The sequence below is a fragment of the Pongo pygmaeus genome, chromosome 23, assembly GCF_028885625.2.
Source record: "Pongo pygmaeus isolate AG05252 chromosome 23, NHGRI_mPonPyg2-v2.0_pri, whole genome shotgun sequence".
NCBI lineage: Eukaryota > Metazoa > Chordata > Mammalia > Primates > Hominidae > Pongo > Pongo pygmaeus.
In genome coordinates, this window is record NC_085931.1 from 42643901 (window position 1) to 42661851 (window position 17951).

At 45.3% G+C, this 17951-nt stretch overlaps 1 protein-coding gene across 7 annotated transcripts in view; it reads right to left on the reverse strand.

Annotated features, from left to right (window-relative positions):
* The window catches only part of PRR14L (proline rich 14 like), a 68619-nt gene extending 52131 nt beyond the window's left edge, over nucleotides 1–16488 (reverse strand). The window contains exons 1-3 of one of the 7 annotated variants that reach the window (XM_054470432.2): nucleotides 16238–16416; nucleotides 14368–14491; nucleotides 4598–5122 (exon numbers count right to left, since the gene is read on the reverse strand). In XM_054470432.2, coding sequence (XP_054326407.1) covers nucleotides 4598–5071 — 474 coding nt within the window. In that variant the 5' untranslated portion in view covers nucleotides 5072–5122; nucleotides 14368–14491; nucleotides 16238–16416. Of the gene's footprint in view, nucleotides 1–4597; nucleotides 5123–14367; nucleotides 14492–15635 lie in introns of all 7 variants that reach the window. The other 6 variants (XM_063663163.1, XM_054470434.2, XM_054470433.2 and 3 more) reach the window with 6 other exon arrangements.
* Between the last annotated feature and the right edge of the window lie 1463 nt (nucleotides 16489–17951).

Sequence of the window (17951 nt, forward strand, 5' to 3'; positions counted from 1 at the left end):
GGTTTCCTTGAAGTGTTCGGTCAACAGGTCGGGGCACCAGTAATTTTGTTAAATGTTGCCAAACTGTTCCTCAGAAAGGTTGTATCAGTTTGCATTCCCACCAGCAATGTATTAGAATGTCTGTTTCCTCATAGTCTTGCTAACCAGATACACTGTCATACATTTTCATTTTCACCCGTCTGATAGTCAAAAAGTGACACCCTTAAATCAAAGGGGAAAAAGTGGTATCTCTGGTTAACTCTGCATTTCTCTAATTACACGAGGCTGACCATCTCTTATGTTTAACCACCACACACACACACACACACAGTTCATTATCAAGTCTTCTCATTTTTCTTTTTTTTTTTTTGAAAGGGAGTCTCACTCTGTCGCCAGGCTGGAGTGCAGTGGCGCAATCTCGGCTCACTGCAACCTCCGCCTCCCAGTTTCAAGCAATTCTCCTGCCTCAGCCTCCCAAATAGCTGGGACTAAAGGCATGCACCACCATACCCAGCTAATTTTTGCATTTTTAGTAAAGATGGGATTTCACCATGTTGGCCAGGATGGTCTCAATCTCTTGACCTCATCATCCTCCCGCCTCAGCCTCCCAAAGTGCTGTGATTACAGGTGTGAGCCACCACGCCTAGCCCAAGTCTTATCATTTTTCTATTGGGTTTGGTACTTCATTCCTCAATTCAAGAGTTCTTCAGTTATTACAGATATAGACCCTTTATCTCTGATATACATTGCAAATATGTTCTCTCAATTTGTCAGTTGTCTTTCGACTGTGGGATATTTTGTCAATCTAGCAAGAGCTCTTATAAACTGAGATCAGGGGATGCCTGGGGTTTGCAAATCTGAAATGGTATGCAAGTGGTATGTCTGCTTTTCTGAAAGGTCTGCAGTGTTCAGATTTCCAAAGGGTCCTGTGACCTGAGAGTGATTAGGAGCTGCTGCTGCTGCCCCACATCTTCCACTGGCCTAACTGTGCCCCACAGGACCACTTCTGCTGAATGACCTCTAAATTGCTGAAGGCTTCTCTCACGTCTCTTGACTGTTCTCTTTCACAAGTTAGACAGCCAATGACCTGGCCTCCAGATGCATATTTTCAGGTTGTGTCATTAGTGTGAATACTCATCCAAGAATGCATTCCTGGTTTTCTATACCTCTCACGCACATGACAACAACAGGAGAGTATAATACTCTAGCTGTGGCCTAACCAGCACACAACAGAGCATAAACACCACTTCTCAGTCCAGATAACACATTTCCCTTAATGATATTAACAGCCAATTGGCTTTTCCTGGCACAAAATCAATTCTAATTGACCTGTTAAAACCTGCAGGTCTTCCGTTTCCCCTTTCCCCATAAGTACTTCTGTTTCTTTTCAATTGTGGAGATCACTTTTTGAAACCGAGTACAAAATGTTAACATTTATATCAATTAAATTTCATTCTGCTTTATACAATTCAAAATGGAATATACACCTGGTGGAGCTGGGAGGGAGAAAAGGGATGATTTTTAAAAAGAACAGGGTGGCGGGGCGCAGTGGCTCGCGCCTGTAATCCCAGCACTTTGGGAGGCCGAGGTGGGCGGATCACGAGGTCAGGAGATCGAGACCATCCTGGCTAACACGGTGAAACCCCGTCTCTACTAAAAAAATACAAAAAATTAGCCAGGTGTCATGGCGGACACCTGTAGTCCCAGCTACTAGGGAGGCTGAGGCAGGAGAATGACATGAACCTGGGAGGTGGAGCTTGCAGTGAGCTGAGATCATGCCACTGCACTCCAGCCTGGGTGACAGAGCAAGACTCTGTCTCAAAAAAAAAAAAAAAAAAAAAAAAAGAACAAGGAGATAGTAATCTAGTTCTTAGGTTGATTGTTATGTAAGCATGTGTATGTATATGTATGCATATATAAACACATATATACGTGTGTGTTCATTATACTTTATGTGTATTACACATGCTTTTACATCAAATATTACATTTAAAAACTTTTCTCTCCTGAAGTGGCAGGTCCCTAAATTGGAAAAAAAAAAAAAAAAAGAAACTTTTCTTGTTAGACTCAGCCCACTACATCAAGAAGTAACACAATAGGAACTCTGGGATCCTTAGCCTTTTACCTATTTAACTGTATTTTTAAAAGATAGGGCATTGGCCAGGCACATTGGCTCACCCTGTAATCCCAGCACTTTGGGAAGCTGAGGTGGGCGGATCACCTGAGGTCGGGAGTTCGAGACCAGCCTGACCAACATGGTGAAACCCTGTCTCTATTAAAAAAATACAAAAAAATTAGCTGGGCATGGTGGCGGGCACCTGTAGTCCCAGCTACTCGGGAGGCTGAGGCAGGAGAACAGTGTGAACCCAGAAGGCGGAGCTTGCAGTGAGCTGAGACTGTGCCACTGCACTCCAGTCTGGGCAACAGAGCGAGACTCCATCTCAAAAAAAAAAAAAAAAAGCCGGGTGTGGTGGTGCATGCCTGTAGTCCCAGCTACTTGGGAGGCTGAGGCAGGAGAATGGCGTGAACCTGGGAGGCGGAGCTTGCAGTGAGCTGAGATCGTGCCACTGCACTCCAGCCTGGGCAATAAGAGCAAAACTCTGTCTCAAAAAAAAAAAAAAAAAAAAAAAAAAAAAGGGCATCACAGCGTAAACTCAAATATCATGTTCAAATGTTACTTAATGCTTCATTCATTCCTAATCATAGTCACTGCATGAAGCCCACTAACAACAATTAACTGCCCTTTATCCTGTGTAAAGAAATGATATACGTATCAAGAGCGGGATGGGAGCCTAGCCTAGGCAGCCCAAAGAACATATGAACTTGTTGGTGGGTCTAGAGCAGGGGTTGGCAAACCACAGCCCTCAGGCCAGCAGCCTGTGCTAATGAAGTTTTATTGGAATACAGCCACATTCATTTATTTATGTATTGCCTCTGCCCACTTTATGCTACAATGGCAAAGCTGAGTTGTTCCAGAAGAGACCATATGAGGCCAGGCATGGTGGCTCATGCCTGTAATCCCAGCACATTGGGAGGCTGAGGCGGGTGGATCACAAGGTCAGGAGTTCGAAACCAGCCTGGTCAACACAGTGAAACCCCGTCTCCACTAAAAATACAATAAATTAGCCGGGCGTGGTGGCCGGCGCCTGTAATCCCAGCTACTCAGGAGGCTGAGGCAGGAGAATTGCTTGATCCCAGGAGGCGAAGGTTGCAGTGAGGCAAGATCATACCACTGCACTCCAGCCTGGGAGACAGTGAGATACTCAAAAAAAAAAAAAAAAAAAAAAAAGGAGACCATATGACCTGCAAAGCCTAAAAGATTTACTACGTGGCCCCTGATAGAAAAAGTTTGCTGACCCCTCGGTTAGAAAACCATCCAGTGGAGAGAGTCCGCTGGACAGGTACATTCCTTTAAGAATTTGGAGGGCCCGGCAGGGTACGGTGGCTCACGCCTATAATCCCAGCATTTTGGGAGGCCGAGATGGTCGGATCACCTGAGGTCAGGGGTTCTAGACCAGCCTGGTCAACATGGTGAAGCCCTATCTCTACTAAAACTACAAAAATTAGCCGGGCGTGGTGGTAGATGCCTATAATCCTAGCTACTCAGGAAGCTGAGGCAGGAGAATCGCTTGAACCTGGGAGGCAGAGGTTGCAGTGAGCCGAGATCAAACCACTGCACTCCAGCCTGGGTGACAGAGCAAGACTGTGTCTCAAAAAAAAGAAAAAAGAATTTGGAGGGCCCAGCTCAGTGGCTCACACCTGTAATCCCAACACTTTGAGAAGCCGAGGTGGGAGGATTGCTTGAGCCCAGGAATTTGAGAGCAGCCTAGGTAATATACTAAGACCCTGCCTCTATTAAAAAAAAAAAAGAAGAAAAAAGAATTTGAGACCATCACACTATCATAGCTCACTATTAGTCTCAACTAACCAACCTCTCTGGGTATAACTTCAAGCACACATCGGCTGGTCATGGTGGCTCATGCCTGTAATCCCACCGCTTTAGGAGGCTGAGGTGGGTGGATAACTTGAAGTCAGGAGTTCGAGACCAGCCTGGCCAACATGACGAAACCCCGTCTCTACTAAAAATGCAAAAAAATTAGCTGGGTATGGTGGCTTATACCATAATCACAGCTATTTGGGAGGCTGAGGCAAGAGAATCGCTTGAACCCCAGGAGGCAGAGGTTGCAGTGAGCCAAGATTGTGCCACTGCACTCCAGCCTGGGTGACAGAATAAGACCTTCTTAAAAAAAAAAAAAAGCCTCCCTTCAAAGGTTTCTCTGTGATACCTCACTCCAACCTATCAAAACATAAGGACTGAGTATATCTATATCATTTCTTAACATCAAATGCTGAAATACCACGATTTTCACAGACTCAACATTTCATATACAGTTGCTGCTTCAGAGAACTGACACTTTTTTACTAAGCACTTCCTCTCTTCAAGTGTCTGATGTGACACAAATGTTTTAGAAGATCATCAAAACAAAGTTAACTTCAAAATCAACATTTTGGAAATGTTTCAAGAATAAATCATGAACCAACCGTCAGCATCTGTATTTTATCCAGAGAAAGCTGTCATTCACACTCAACTCTTCTGAATGGAGATTTCATTTCTTACCTGACTCAGGCTAGTCTTTTCTTCAGCAGCTGTGGAATGTTGACGTGGATTTTCCTTTGCTCCCTCAGAGGGTTCTCTTATAATTTCCGCCTGGCCCCCTGGATCTCTGAAGACCTTTGGCTCCACGCTCTTGCTTCTCTTTGCCCTATCCAAGATCCCAGATGCCACAGAACCTCCTGCTGTGGAGTCCACTAGCCCACATCGCCCAGGCTCACTCCCATGATCCAAGGTCTCATAGGTTTCTTCACAACAACTCTCCACATGAGTCCTCTGCAGCTCCAAGGGTAATGCCCTATTCTGACTTAAAAGAGAGCTTGAGGCTCCAGGTTTTACATCTGGAATCACACTTGGCTCAGGGTCAGCATGAAGCTCTCTGGAGACACTTACTGGGAGTTCAGAGTATAATTCCTGTACCACGGCAGACATGGAGGAATCAAGTGGAACTGGCTGAGTCTCTACTCCAGATGACAGCATTAGGACAGACGCAGATTATGGAGTCAAGTCTTTTACATCAAACGATTCACCCTGACACAAATCACAGGAAGGGATAAAAGTTTAAAACCTCGATAAGTTAGAAGAAGGCTGCCTCAGTTCAAACCGGCTACAACGAAGAAAACAAGTTCTACTTCAAATGCCAGCATTATCTGGCACCAAAAATTTCTCCTTAATGAATTTGTATAAAAATAAATACCTTAACCTTTAATAACGTTTAATTGAGATTAGACAGCTCTCAATCAAATCTTAATTCAAATAATGCCTTATGAACAATTCTCAATTTAAACGTGAAGGGCCTGCCAATGTAGAAGAGAATAAGACATGCCTAAAGCATCCAAGGATAGACCTGATGTAAATGAGAAAATAAAGATGGTTTTCTGTTTGTTTTCATGGGCATGAACCTTACCTCTTTTGTTCACTGCTATATCCCCATGCTATCCCATAGTACGTACTCAGCAAATATTTGTTGAATGAATATATACTGAGGAACTCTGGAAAATTTCATATACTGACTTTTCCTCTTTGAGGGAGGATAGGGATAAAGTGGGATTCCATTCCTTTACTGCTTACTAAATACTTCAGCTCTCTACCCAGGCTAGCACAAGACACTACTAAACCAGCTCGTTAGCAGAATCCTTCCTGATTTTATCCTGCATCTTCAGATTTTCCAAGTGTTTTCCACAGTCATCACTCATTTGATTCTCACAACAACCCTTTGAGCTAAATAGGGCAGCTATCAGCTTCTTGTTTTAGATCCTAACACCACACCTGAGGAGGTTAAATATGACCTGCCTAAAATATTACATGGTTGTCTGAGAGGATGAAGGTGGAGGTATATCAAGAGAGAAAGAGCTTCCACTGTGTTCGTAATGTTTCATTTATGGCAGTGAATGGTAGCAACAGGTTATTTGCTGAAACACTTATATCTATGCAGTTTGTAATACTACACTATATAAGTAGCCAAAACACACACATACTCAGGGCCAGGGTTTCTTGGCTCCTAACTTTTCCAGTTTAGTGTACCAAACATGCAGTTTCCACAACAAAAAAAATCCACTTTGACCATTCCGATTAGTGTGAATGTTTACAGGCCTTGAAATAAATCTTGCCTAAGTAGGGGAAAAAAAAAAATCTGCTTTGACCTGACCAAAGCAGAAATTGGTCAGCCAGACAAGATACTTCATGCTTTCATTTTTTTTTAGACAGGATCTTGCTTTGTCAACCCAGGCTAGAGTACCATGGTGCAATCATCCCTCACGGCAGCCTCCCTCTCCTAGACTCAAGTGATCCTCCTGCCTCAGCTTCCTGTAGCTGGGACAGGTGCACATCACCACACCTGGCTAATTTTTTTATATTTTTGAGATGGAGTCTCGCTCTGTCGCCCAGGCTGGAGTACAGTGGCGTAATCTTGGCTCACTGCAACCTCCGCCTCCCAGGTTCAAGTGATTCTTCTGTCTCTGCCTCCCAAGTAGCTGGGACTATAGGCGCGTGCCACCACGCCCGGCTAATTTTTGTATTTTTAGTAGAGACAAAGTTTCACCACGTTGGCCAGGCTGGTCTTGAACTCCTGACCTTGTGATCTGCCCACCTCGGCCTTCCAAAGTGCTGGGATTACAGGCATGAGTCACTGTGCCAGGCCACACCTGGCTAATTTTTTTTTTTTGGTGGAGACAAAATTTTGATATGTTGTCCAGGCTGGTCTCCAACTCCTGAGCTCAAGCAATCCTCCTGCCTTGGCCCCGCAAAGTGCTGGGATTATAGGCACGAGTCACCATGCCTGACCCACACTTTCATTCTTGATGCTTTCCCTAACCCTAAACAAGGAGAGAAAAGATGAATTTTAATGAACCTTCCCAAAGGTAAAAGAGCATAATGTTATAATACTAACTTAAATACCAGAAGTGATAAGAAATTAGATTGCTGTTCCGTGATGTTTAGGTAACACAGAAAGGCAAATTAAAAAAATTAAATCCAAAACATTAGGCTGGGCGCAGTGGCTCACACCTGTAATCCCAGCACTTTGGGAGGCTGAGGCAGGCAGATCACTTGAGGTCAGGAGTTCGAGAACAGCCTGGTCAATATGGTGAAATCCAAGGTGGGGCGTGGTGGCTCACGCCTGTAATCCCAGCACTTTGGGAGGCCAAGAGGGGCGGATCACGAGGTCAGGAGATCAAGACCATCCTGGCTAACTCGGTGAAACCCCGTCTCTACTAAAAATACAAAAAATTAGCCGGGCATGATGGCGGGCGCCTGTGGTCCCAGCTACTCGGGAGGCTGAGGCAGGAGAATGGCATGAACCCGGGAGGCGGAGGTTGCAGTGAGCTGAGATCGTGCCACTGCACTCCAGCCTGAGTGACAGGGCGAGACTCTGTCTCAAAAAAAAAAAAAACAACCGTGAAATCCAGTCTCTATTAAAAATACCAAAATTAGCCAGGTGTGGTAGCAGGCTCCTGTAATCCCAGCTACTCGGGAGGCTGAGGCACAAGAATCGCTTGAACCTGGGAGGAAGAGGTTGCAGTGAGCCGAGATCTCGCTACTGCACTCCAGCCTGGGCAACAAAGCAAGACTCCCGTCTCAAAGAAAAAAAAGAACAAGCAATAAAACAAAACAAAACATTACCAAGAGATAAACCGTGTGTACAGGGGAAGAGCGAGAATCAAATGAGATTCTGGATGTGAAAAGCTTTCATAAACAGTGCTGTAAGGCTGCGTGCAGTGGCTCATGCCTATAATCCCAGCACTTTGGGAGGCCCAGGCAGGCAGATCACCTGAGGTCAGGAGTTAGAGACCAACCTGGCCAATATGGTGAAACCCTGTCTCTACTAAAAATATAAAAATTAGCCGGGCATGATGGCAGGCACCTGTAGTCCCAGCTACTCAGGAAGCTGAGGCAGAAGAATTGCTTGAACTTGGGAGGCGGAGGTTGCAGTGAGCCAAGATCACGCTACTGCACTCCAGCCTGGGTGACAGAATGAGACTCCGTCTCAAAAACAGTGCTGAGAGAAATGTATCCCTTTTAGATCTAGAATCTTCCCCTTTCTCCTTTATTTCCAGATAGAGAAAGATCTTTCTAGGGGCACTTCAGATTTTAGGCCATTTATGTGTGTGTAAGGTGGGGGATGGGGGAGGTTAGTAGAGATAATGTGGAGTTGCTATTTGATGCCAAAAATAAGTAAGAAGTGCTCAATTTTAATTTGGTTCAGTTTTCCTTTCCCAACAACATACACAGTCCAGTTTTCAGCTGTCACAGCACACACAGATTTGAAGAGTAAACGCAGGAAAGGATACTGTAAAAGAGCAGATTTTTCGAAGGAGATGGGCTCCTTGGGTCTCTATCACCTTATGCATCTGACCCTGCCTACCACAGAGATACGGGTGTTCTTAAAACTTAATCCTTGATTCCTCCCTTTTGAGGCTTCACTTTCTTGATAACGTCATCTTTTTCTGCAGCCTCTGTGATGAGGATAACTCAAAACTCTTCCTTTTTTTTTTTTTTTTGAGATGGAGTCTTGCTCTGTCGCCCAGGCTGGATGAAGTGCAGTGGTGCCATCTCAGCTCACTGCAATCTCTGCCTCCCAGGTTCAAGGATTATCCTGCCTCAGTCTCCTGAGTAGCTGGGATTACAGGCACGTGCCATCACGCCTGGCTAATTTTTGTATTTTTAGTAGAGGCGGGGTTTCACCATGTTGGCCAGCTGGTCTCGAACTCCTGACCTCAAGTAATCCACCCACCTCGGTCTCCCAAAGTGCTGAGATTAAGGGTGTGAGCCACTGCACCTGGCCTAAAACTCTTCCTTTAAGCACAGAGTTACTATAGGATTCAGCAATTCCCCTCATAGGTATACATGCACAAAACATGTCCACATAAAAATTTGTACACAAATGTCTTTAGCAGCACTACTCGCAATAGTCAAAAAGTATAAACAATCCAAATATCCATCAACTGATGAATGGATAAACAAAATGTGGTATAGCCATACAATGGAATATTATTCAGCCATAAAAAGGAGTGAAGAAATAACACGTTACAACACGAATGAACCTTGAAGACATTATGCTAAGTGAAAGAAGCCAGTCACAGAAGATCACATATTACAAGATCCCCTGTATAGGAATCTCTAGACTAGGCAAATCTTACTATGAACCCAGCTACTAAGAGGGGAGGATCACGCCCATGGGAGGCCAAGGTGGGTGGATCACGAGGTCAGAAGTTCGAGACCATCCTGGGTAACATGGTGACACCCCGTCTCTACTAAAAATACAAAAAATCAGCTGAGCATGGTGGCATGTGCCTGTAGTCCCAGCTGCTCTGGAGGCTGAGGCAGGAGAATCACTTGAACCCAGGAGACAGAGGGTGCAGTGAGCCGAGATTGCGCCACTACACTCCAGACTGGGAGACAAAACCGAAAGTCTGTCCAAAAAAAAGGCTGGGATTCTTGGAGAAATTGGGAGTGACAGCTGATGGACACAGAGTTTCTTTCTTGAGTAATAAAAATGATCTAAAGTCAATTATGGTGATGGCTGCAGAACTCTGTGACTATACCAAAAACCACTGACTGGTACAATTTAAATCAGTCAATTGTATGGCATATGAATTAAATCTTAAAAAAAGATTTCTTTTAAAAAAGAAACCTGGCCGGGAGCGGTGGCTCACGCCTGTAATCCCAGCACTTTGGGAGGCCGAGGTAGGTGGATCACTTGAGGTCAAGAGTTCCAGACCAGAATGGCCAACATGCTGAAACCCTGTCTCTATTAAAAATCCAAAAAATTAGCTGGGCATGTTGGCAAACGCCTGTAATCCCAGCTACTTGGAAGGCTGAGGCAGGAGAATCGCTTGAACCTGGAAGGCGGAGGTTGCAGTGACCTGAGATGGGGCCACTGCACTCCAGACTGGGTGACACAGTGAGATCCTGTCTCAAAAAAAAAAAAAAAAAGAACCTGACCTTGACCCCAACCTTTCTTTCAATTCCTAACCTACATTTCACTTGCAAGAATGGCACCCCCAAAACTTACCATGTTTAAAACAGAATTCATTCAATCTATTGAATAATTGAGTCTTTCTACATGCAAACAGCTTTGAGAAACAATGATAAATAAGACGCCCTCAGCAAACTTACATGCTCATTCCTTTTTTTTAAAAAAAAAAAAAAAAAAAAAAAAAGAGACAGGGCCTTGCTGTGTTGCCCAGGCTGGAGTGTGGTGGTGCGATCATAGCTCACTATAACCTTGAACTCCTTCTGCTTCAGCATGCCTGGCTAATTTTTTTTTTTTCTTTTTTTTTGAGACGGAGTTTCGCTCTTGTTGCCCAGGCTGGAGTGCAACAGTGCGATCTCAGCTCATCACAATCTCCACCTCCCAGGTTCAAGCGATTCTCCCGCCCCAGCCTCCTGAGTAGCTGGGATTACAGGCATTCGCCACCACACCCACCTAATTTTGTATTTTTTAGTAGAGATGGGGTTTCTCTATGTTGGTCAGGCTGATCTCAAACTCCCAACCTCAGGTGATCAGTCCGCCTTGGTCTCCCAAAGTGCTGGGATTACAGGCGTGAGCCACTGCGCCCGGCCTACTTTTTTATTTTTGTAGATAATTTTGTAGTTCTTATGTTGCCCAGGCTGGTCTCAAACTCCTGGGTTCAAGCAATCCTCCCACCTCAGCCTCCCAAAAGTGCTGGAATTACAAGCGTGAGCCACTGTGACTAGCCACATGCTTATTCTTAATCCTGTTGCTTCTCAGAAAAGGCACCATCATTATTCTAGAGCTTAGATTTGAATCCCCAGCCATAACCATATCTGACTTCCCCTCACCATTCAATCAGCACTTGCAGCCTGTGGACTCAACTCCCTGTAGTGTTTTTAGTAAATCCTATTCATTTCCATCCCTACAGTTCTAGCTCAACATTTTGTTCCAAATTTTGCTCCACATAGGGTCATACACAAATACAGGTTTACTAAACAGATCTTTATCATAAAGAGTCAATATTGATAATCACATAAAATGGTTCACCTCTTGTTACTCTTGTTTGGATCAAATTCTAAGAATTTCAACCTGTAAAACAACTAGACACACTGGCTAGAGAAGCAAAACAGACACCCCCTCCTTTTTCTCCTGGACTAATTCTGGGTCCTCAAATTTCTCAGCAGAATTGCAGATACATTACCAAGAACAGCTGGAACCCTAAGAGGTGAGGTGATATTTAGATGCAAGCCTAGAGTGGCAGGTTAAACATGGCCGGGTGCTTTGGCTCACACCTGTAATCCCAGCACTTTGGGAGGCCGAGGCAGGTGGATCACGAGGTCAGGAGATCGAGACCATCCTGGCTAACACGGTGAAACCCTGTCTCTACTAAAAATACAAAAAATTAGCCAGGTGTGGTGATGTGCACCTGTAGTCCCAGCTACTCAGGACGCTGAGGCAAGAGAATGGTGTGAACCTGGGAGGCAGAGCTTGCAGTGAGTGGAGATTGTGCCACTGCACTCCAGCCTGGGCGACAGAGCAAGACTCCGTCTCAAAAAAAATAAAAATAAAAATAAAAATAAACTTATTTTCAGCTCAGTAGCTCACACCATCTATCAAAATATTGGTAATGCTACAACAGTGCAGTGACAGAACCTGATTTTGAGAAGACATTCAAGTTCTTTAAATTTCTGAATGCAGTGGAGCAATCTAAAAGGATGATGTAGAAATATATCTCTACAGCCGGGCTTGGTGGCTCATGCTTGTAATACCAGCACTTTGGGAGGCTGAGGCGGGTAGATCACTTGAGGTCAGGAGTTCAAGACCAGCCTGGCCAACATGGTGAAACCCTATCTCTACTAAAAAATGCAAAAATTAGCCGGGCGTGGTGGCAGGAGCCTGTAATCTCAGCTACTCGGGAGGCTAAGGCACGAGAATCGCTTGGACCTGGGAGGCACAGGTTGCAGTAAGCAGAGATCGTGCCACTGAACTTCAGCCTGGGTGAGAGGGAGATTCAGTTTAAAAAAAAAATAAAGAATATAAGCCAAGTATTATCACAATGTTACCTTGGACAGTAGGATCACCAATGACTTATCTGTATGTTGAACTTTTTTTTTTTGGAGACAGGGTCTCTGTGGCCCAGGCTGGAATGCAGTGGGTTGATCGCAGCTCTCTATAACTTCAAACTCGACTCAAGCAATCCTCCTGCATCAGCCTCCTAAGCAGCCAGGACTACAGGGGCGAGGCAGTGAACTCAGCAAATATTTTTATTTTTTGTAGAGACAAGGTCTCACTACATTGCACAGGCTGGTCTTGACCTCCTGGCCTCAAGTGATTCTCCCACCTCGGCCTCCCAGAGTGAGCTGCTGCACCCAGCCTTGTACTTATTTTTCAAAACAGTGACTATATATTACATGTTAAAATGTTGTCTAACCATTATTTCTCAAGATCTAAACACACAGCAATAAAAACAGCTGGTAAGTGTACTATCAGTATTTTTTATCAGTATGTTTTTTATCAGTATGTTTTATCAGTATTTTTCCAGCTGTCAGCTCTCTGCCTTAATCATCAATGCTTTTACATTAAAGTGCTAAACGTGAAGTGAAAGGGAACAGTGAGTAACACATGCTTATAAAATGTAGACAGGGATTTACAGCTTAATCTTTGCTAATGACTTATAATCAACCTATCGGGTGAGGATACCAGATAATTACCTAGTTTGAGGTATAAGCAAAAAATAAACCATAGATTTATGAACGACTTTTGACAGCTGCTACTGGCTTGTCGTCTTTATCACAACACAAATAAGTACTATATTAGAATGTGTAGGGAATGGATTTATTCCCAAAAAGTGACTAATACTTATAGGAAGTATGAAAATTATTATTCCAGTAAAAGTAGAAATTATTTTATGTTGAGGACAATTATTTCATGCTCTTTCTTTGCAAATGCACAAACACTTCTCCCAGCAGTCTTTTTTTTTTTTTTGAGACAGAGTCTCGCTCTGTCGCTCAGGCTGGAGTGCAGTGGCGCGATCTCGGCTCACTGCAAGCTCTGCCTCCCGGGTTCACGCCATTCTCCTGCCTCAGCCTCCCAAGTAGCTGGGACTACAGGTGCCCGCCACCACGCCTGGCTAATTTTTTTATTTTTTTTATTTTTAGTAGAGACGGGGTTTCACCGAGTTAGCCAGGATGGTCTCGATCTCCTGACCTTGTGATCCGCCTGCCTCGGCCTCCCAAAGTGCTGGGATTACAGGTGTGAGCCACTGCGCCTGACCCTCTCCCAGCAGTCTTTTTTTTTTTGAGACAGAGTTTCACTCTTGTTGCCCAGGCTGGAATGCAACGGCATGATCTCGGCTCACCGCAACCTCTGCCTCCCAGGTTCAAGCGATTCTCCTGCCTCAGCCTTCCTAGTAGCTGGGATTACAGGCATGTGCCACCATGCCCAGCTAATTTGTTTTGTATTTTTAGTAGAGACGGAGTTTCTCCATGTTGGTCAGGCTGGTCTCCAACTCCCCACCTCAGGTGATCCACCCGCCTCGGCCTCCCAAAGTGCTGGGATTAGAGGCATGAGCCACTGTGCCTGGCCTCTCCCAGCAGTCTTAACTGCTGGTCTCTTCATCAGGAGGCCAGGGTCCCTTATCCTGCTCCCACATACTAGCTGCAGAGTCTTGAGTGTGTTAAGTGAAAGTTAAGTGAACTTTCCCGGGCTTGTTTTTCACATGTTCATCAAAATAAGCTCAAAGGGTCTCGTCACCCATAAAAATCCGAAGACTCCAAAGAATAACTTTTCTATTTCCCTTTGTTTCAGAAAAGCACACCTACAGACACCAACAATGGTGGTATAGAGCTCCTACTAATCCCCTCTGCAATTACTCAAGGGCGTTTGAGGTAATTTAAGAAAACTTTACATACAAAAAAAGATGGTAAGCTTTTCTTTAGTGTGCTTTCAGGTAATCTGGCAGTGTTAATTCCTATCCCACCAAAAAAAACAAAAACAGGAAAACAAACCTACCAGTGAAGGATTAACATTGTTGCTCTCAATCTCATCAGAATACATTTTATAACACTAAAAACTTGACAAAGTGGCAACTTTTAGTCATTCAAACACTCCCCAAAACAAAAGTTCTGGAGGTACAAAATTTACAGCAACAAGCAAAAAATCAGAAAAAAAAAAAAAACCCACAAAATAAAGAAAACAGAACATAAAACAGTGTGCCCCAATAATACCGAATCTGAAAGTCTCCCCTCCCTTTAATTCCAATGCAAAGGGGCTGTTAATAACACTAGGCGCTGCCATGCTTGCTTCAGGGAACAATACTCACAATAATGACCAGGCCCTCAGAAGCTCACAACACTCTTTTCACCTTGAGAAAGGGGCTTTCTTTTCCAAAGATTCAGACATTGTAGCCATTCCCTCCAAGAGGGAATTTGGAGAATGGGCCTCTTCTTGAGAAACAAAGAAACAAGAGTCTTTTAATAAAATCCCAAGACAAACCAAAAGTGAGGCAGGGAAGTTCATACACTAAACAGGGCAAGCGCTTCAACATGGAGCGTGCAGAAAAGCTCAAAAGCATCAAGGACTATTTCCCATTTCCTCCCTTTAATAACATCCAGAAAAAGGATCCCTCTGTCTCCATGTAAGGAGTTAAACTGTGGAAAATGCTCCTGATTTCTACTGACAGAGGCTTCCTGTATAAAAGATTTTCATCTGTTTTATAAAGGAAAAGGAGAAAAGAAACAATCTGTGTCATTCTGCATATACAAGAGGGAAGAGATCTCTCCTCAAAGGTATAGAGTCTTCATTTTCTTGGGAGAGCAAAAGACAGGAAGAACATGGAATCGCCCACTTGGGGGGGTGGGAAGGATGCGCAGATGGAAGATTTTTTGTCACTACAGTAAGTCAGGGAAGTGGGAGAGGGCATCCCTAACCAGTCAGGAAGAAGTGATACCTTCTGTGGACAAAGGAAGTGCTGGCGTCTGGCATCAGGTCTCCCTTTCTCTTAAGAGGACAGACCTGTTTCCAAAAGCTGTCTTTTTTTATTGATTATTTTCAGTGAGGCCCTCTTTGTTAATTTGGGGGAGTATTGTACAGTAGGATCTAAGGGGAATGGAAGTGTCTCTTTCTCTAACCCCTAAGTGGGAGGGAGTCTTCCACTCCAGTGAGAAAGGATGGTTGAACACTTGTGATGGGGGTTGGGAGGGGCATGCATGGAAAAATATGTTTCTCTGTGCAAGATATTAGTTTTCTTTTTTAACAGATTAAGTAATAGTAATAGCAACAGCTTACCAAAAGCTTCCTATATAACTAGTATTTACACAAATGCTCTCTTAGCCCGCATGACAATTCTAAGAAAATAGAACCCAAGTTGGAGATGGAATGAGATTGAGACAAGTTAAACAAATAGTCAAGGTCACAAAGATGTTAAGTGAGAGACCCAGGTTTGCAACTATTGCACTCCAAAAGCCATGCTCTTAATAATGCAAGGGAAAGGAGCTCACTGCACACCAAGAGGCTTAAAGGGAAGAAAAGAAGCGAGGCTCCCTCTATGGACATCACGAGGGGAGAGGGAGAAAGGTTGATTTCTGATACCATAAAGTAAATTTTCAAGGTCTTCCTCTCCGTATCTTGGGGTACAGATGAAAAATAAAGGAGGAAGGTAAGTATCTTTCTTACTGGGAAGAAAGATCCCCTCTGTCACTTTCAGGCAAGTTGGGTCTCACTCTTCACCTGGGTGACGCTGACCAAAGTTGGGGGAAAGGTCTCATTTAGGGGTTATCTCTTACTCCTACTCAGGATAAGTTCAGAATCCCCCTTGAGCCCTGGGAGTGGGTCTCCCTCTGCTGACCAACGGATGAGCGCTAAGAAAGAGCGTACGCCTCCAATAAGGGGCGTCGTCCTCTCCGAAGAGATAAGTTGGGGGATCCCTGTCGTATCGAGGTTGAAGAGGAGTCTCTCTCCCGCGTCGGAGCCATGACTCGGAGAAGCCGCTTTTCTCTAGTGACGCGGGGCCTGGTCTCCTCCCTCTCCCTGGGTCGTTCCGCCGCCCACAGGGCAGCCTTGGTTCCTTTCCGCGCCCCGAGAGGGCGGGGGGCCTGGACTCCCCTTTAGCCAGCACCACCCGGCAGAGGGTCCCTTTAGGGCGGAGGGGGCGGGGCGGCTACGCCCGAAGCCTTCCAGTCCCGGTCTCTTACCCTGAGACCTCCTCCGCGGCCCGCGCTTGCCCAGCCAGCTCAGCCCCTGCAGCTGCAGCCCCGTCGTCGCCAGGTCTACCTGAGCCTACGGAGCCGACAGAGGCCGGGGGCGCTCCGGCCGCGGCCACCTCTTCGTCTCTATGGTCCCCCTGCACTTCCTCATCCGGGGCCCGAGCCAGCCATGCGGACTCGCCCAAATCCCGCCCCCGCACCGCGCGCGCGCACTCCAAGGGGAGGCTCTTCCTGATTCTGACCTCCCGCCCTCTGCTAGCCCCAGCCTCCCTCAATCCCGCCCCTGCAGCTCAAACTCTTAAAGGGAAACACAACTTTTGGTTCTGCTCCTGCTGAGCCACAGGACCCAGTGCTGGCCTTCACTGCTGTCACCCTGTTCCAGTCCACCGTTTTTCTAGTCTGGATGGCTACAATTCTAAGGGCCTGCCTGCTTCCACTCTGGCAGCCCGAGAGATCTTATTCTACTGGAAATAGTGTTTTGGGTCATGACACTCCTCTGCTGCTTCTAATCACACTGACCACTAAATAAATGGCACCCCTGCCTCCAGTTGGTTACAGAACCTTGTTTTATTTTCTTCATAGCTTTAACACTAGCTGAAATTTCTGTGTCTCATCTCTTTATTGACTCGTTTATCATTTATCTTCCTCCACCTTGTCTGTTTTGTTCATCACTTAATGCTCAGCACCAAGAGCAGTGTCCGGCACAAAACTAGACGCTCAATGGACATTTGAAGGAAGGAAGAAATGTTTATCCAGGGGAAGAACTGAGGTCCAGATAATGAAATCGACTTGCCCCAAATCATACAGCTTTGTGTTAAAAAATAGAAATCGACCAGGCGCGGTGTCTCACGCCTGTAATCCAGCACTTTGGGAGGCTAAAGCGGGAGAAGCACTTCAGCCCAGAAGTTTGAGACCAGCCTGGGCAACATAGTGAGACATCGTCTCTGCCAAAAAGCAAACAGCTGGGTCTGGTGATGTGTGCCTGTAATCCCAGCTACTCTGGAGGCTGAGGCAGGAGGATCACTTGAGGCTGGAAGGTTGAGGCTGCAGTGAGCGGTGATCGTGCCACTGCACTCCAGCCTGGATGACACAGCAAGACTCTTTCTCAAAACAAAACAAAAATTGCTCAGGTGTTGATGCACCTGTGCTCCTAGCTACTGGGGAGCCTGAAGCAGGAGGATCGTTTGAGCCCAGGAGTTTGAAGCTGCATTGAGCTATGATGGTGCCCCCACTGCACTCCAGCCTGGGCAACAAAACAAGACACTGTCTCAAAAAAAAAAAAAAAAAAAATCTGAACGCTTCAAAGTTTCGTTTCTTTTTTTTCTTTCTTTCTTTTTCTTTCTTTCTTTTTTTTTTTTTTTTGAGACGGGGCCTCGTTCTAACACCAGGCTGGAGTGCAGTGGCGGGATCTCGGCTCACTGCAACCTCTGCCTCCCGGGTTCAAGAGATTCTCCTGCCTCAGCCTCCTGAGTAGCTGGGATTACAGGCGCACGCTACCATGCCCAGCTAATTTTTGTACTTTTAGTAGAGACAGGGTTTCACCATGTTGGCCAGGCTGGTCTTGAACGCCTGACCTCAAGTGATCCGCCTGCCTCGGCCTCCCAAAGTGCTGGGATTACAGGCGTGAGCCACCACTCCTGGCCTTCAGAGTTTCTTTATGAGAGTTGCCAAATTAAAAAGTTAAAATATTTGCCTTTTGGCT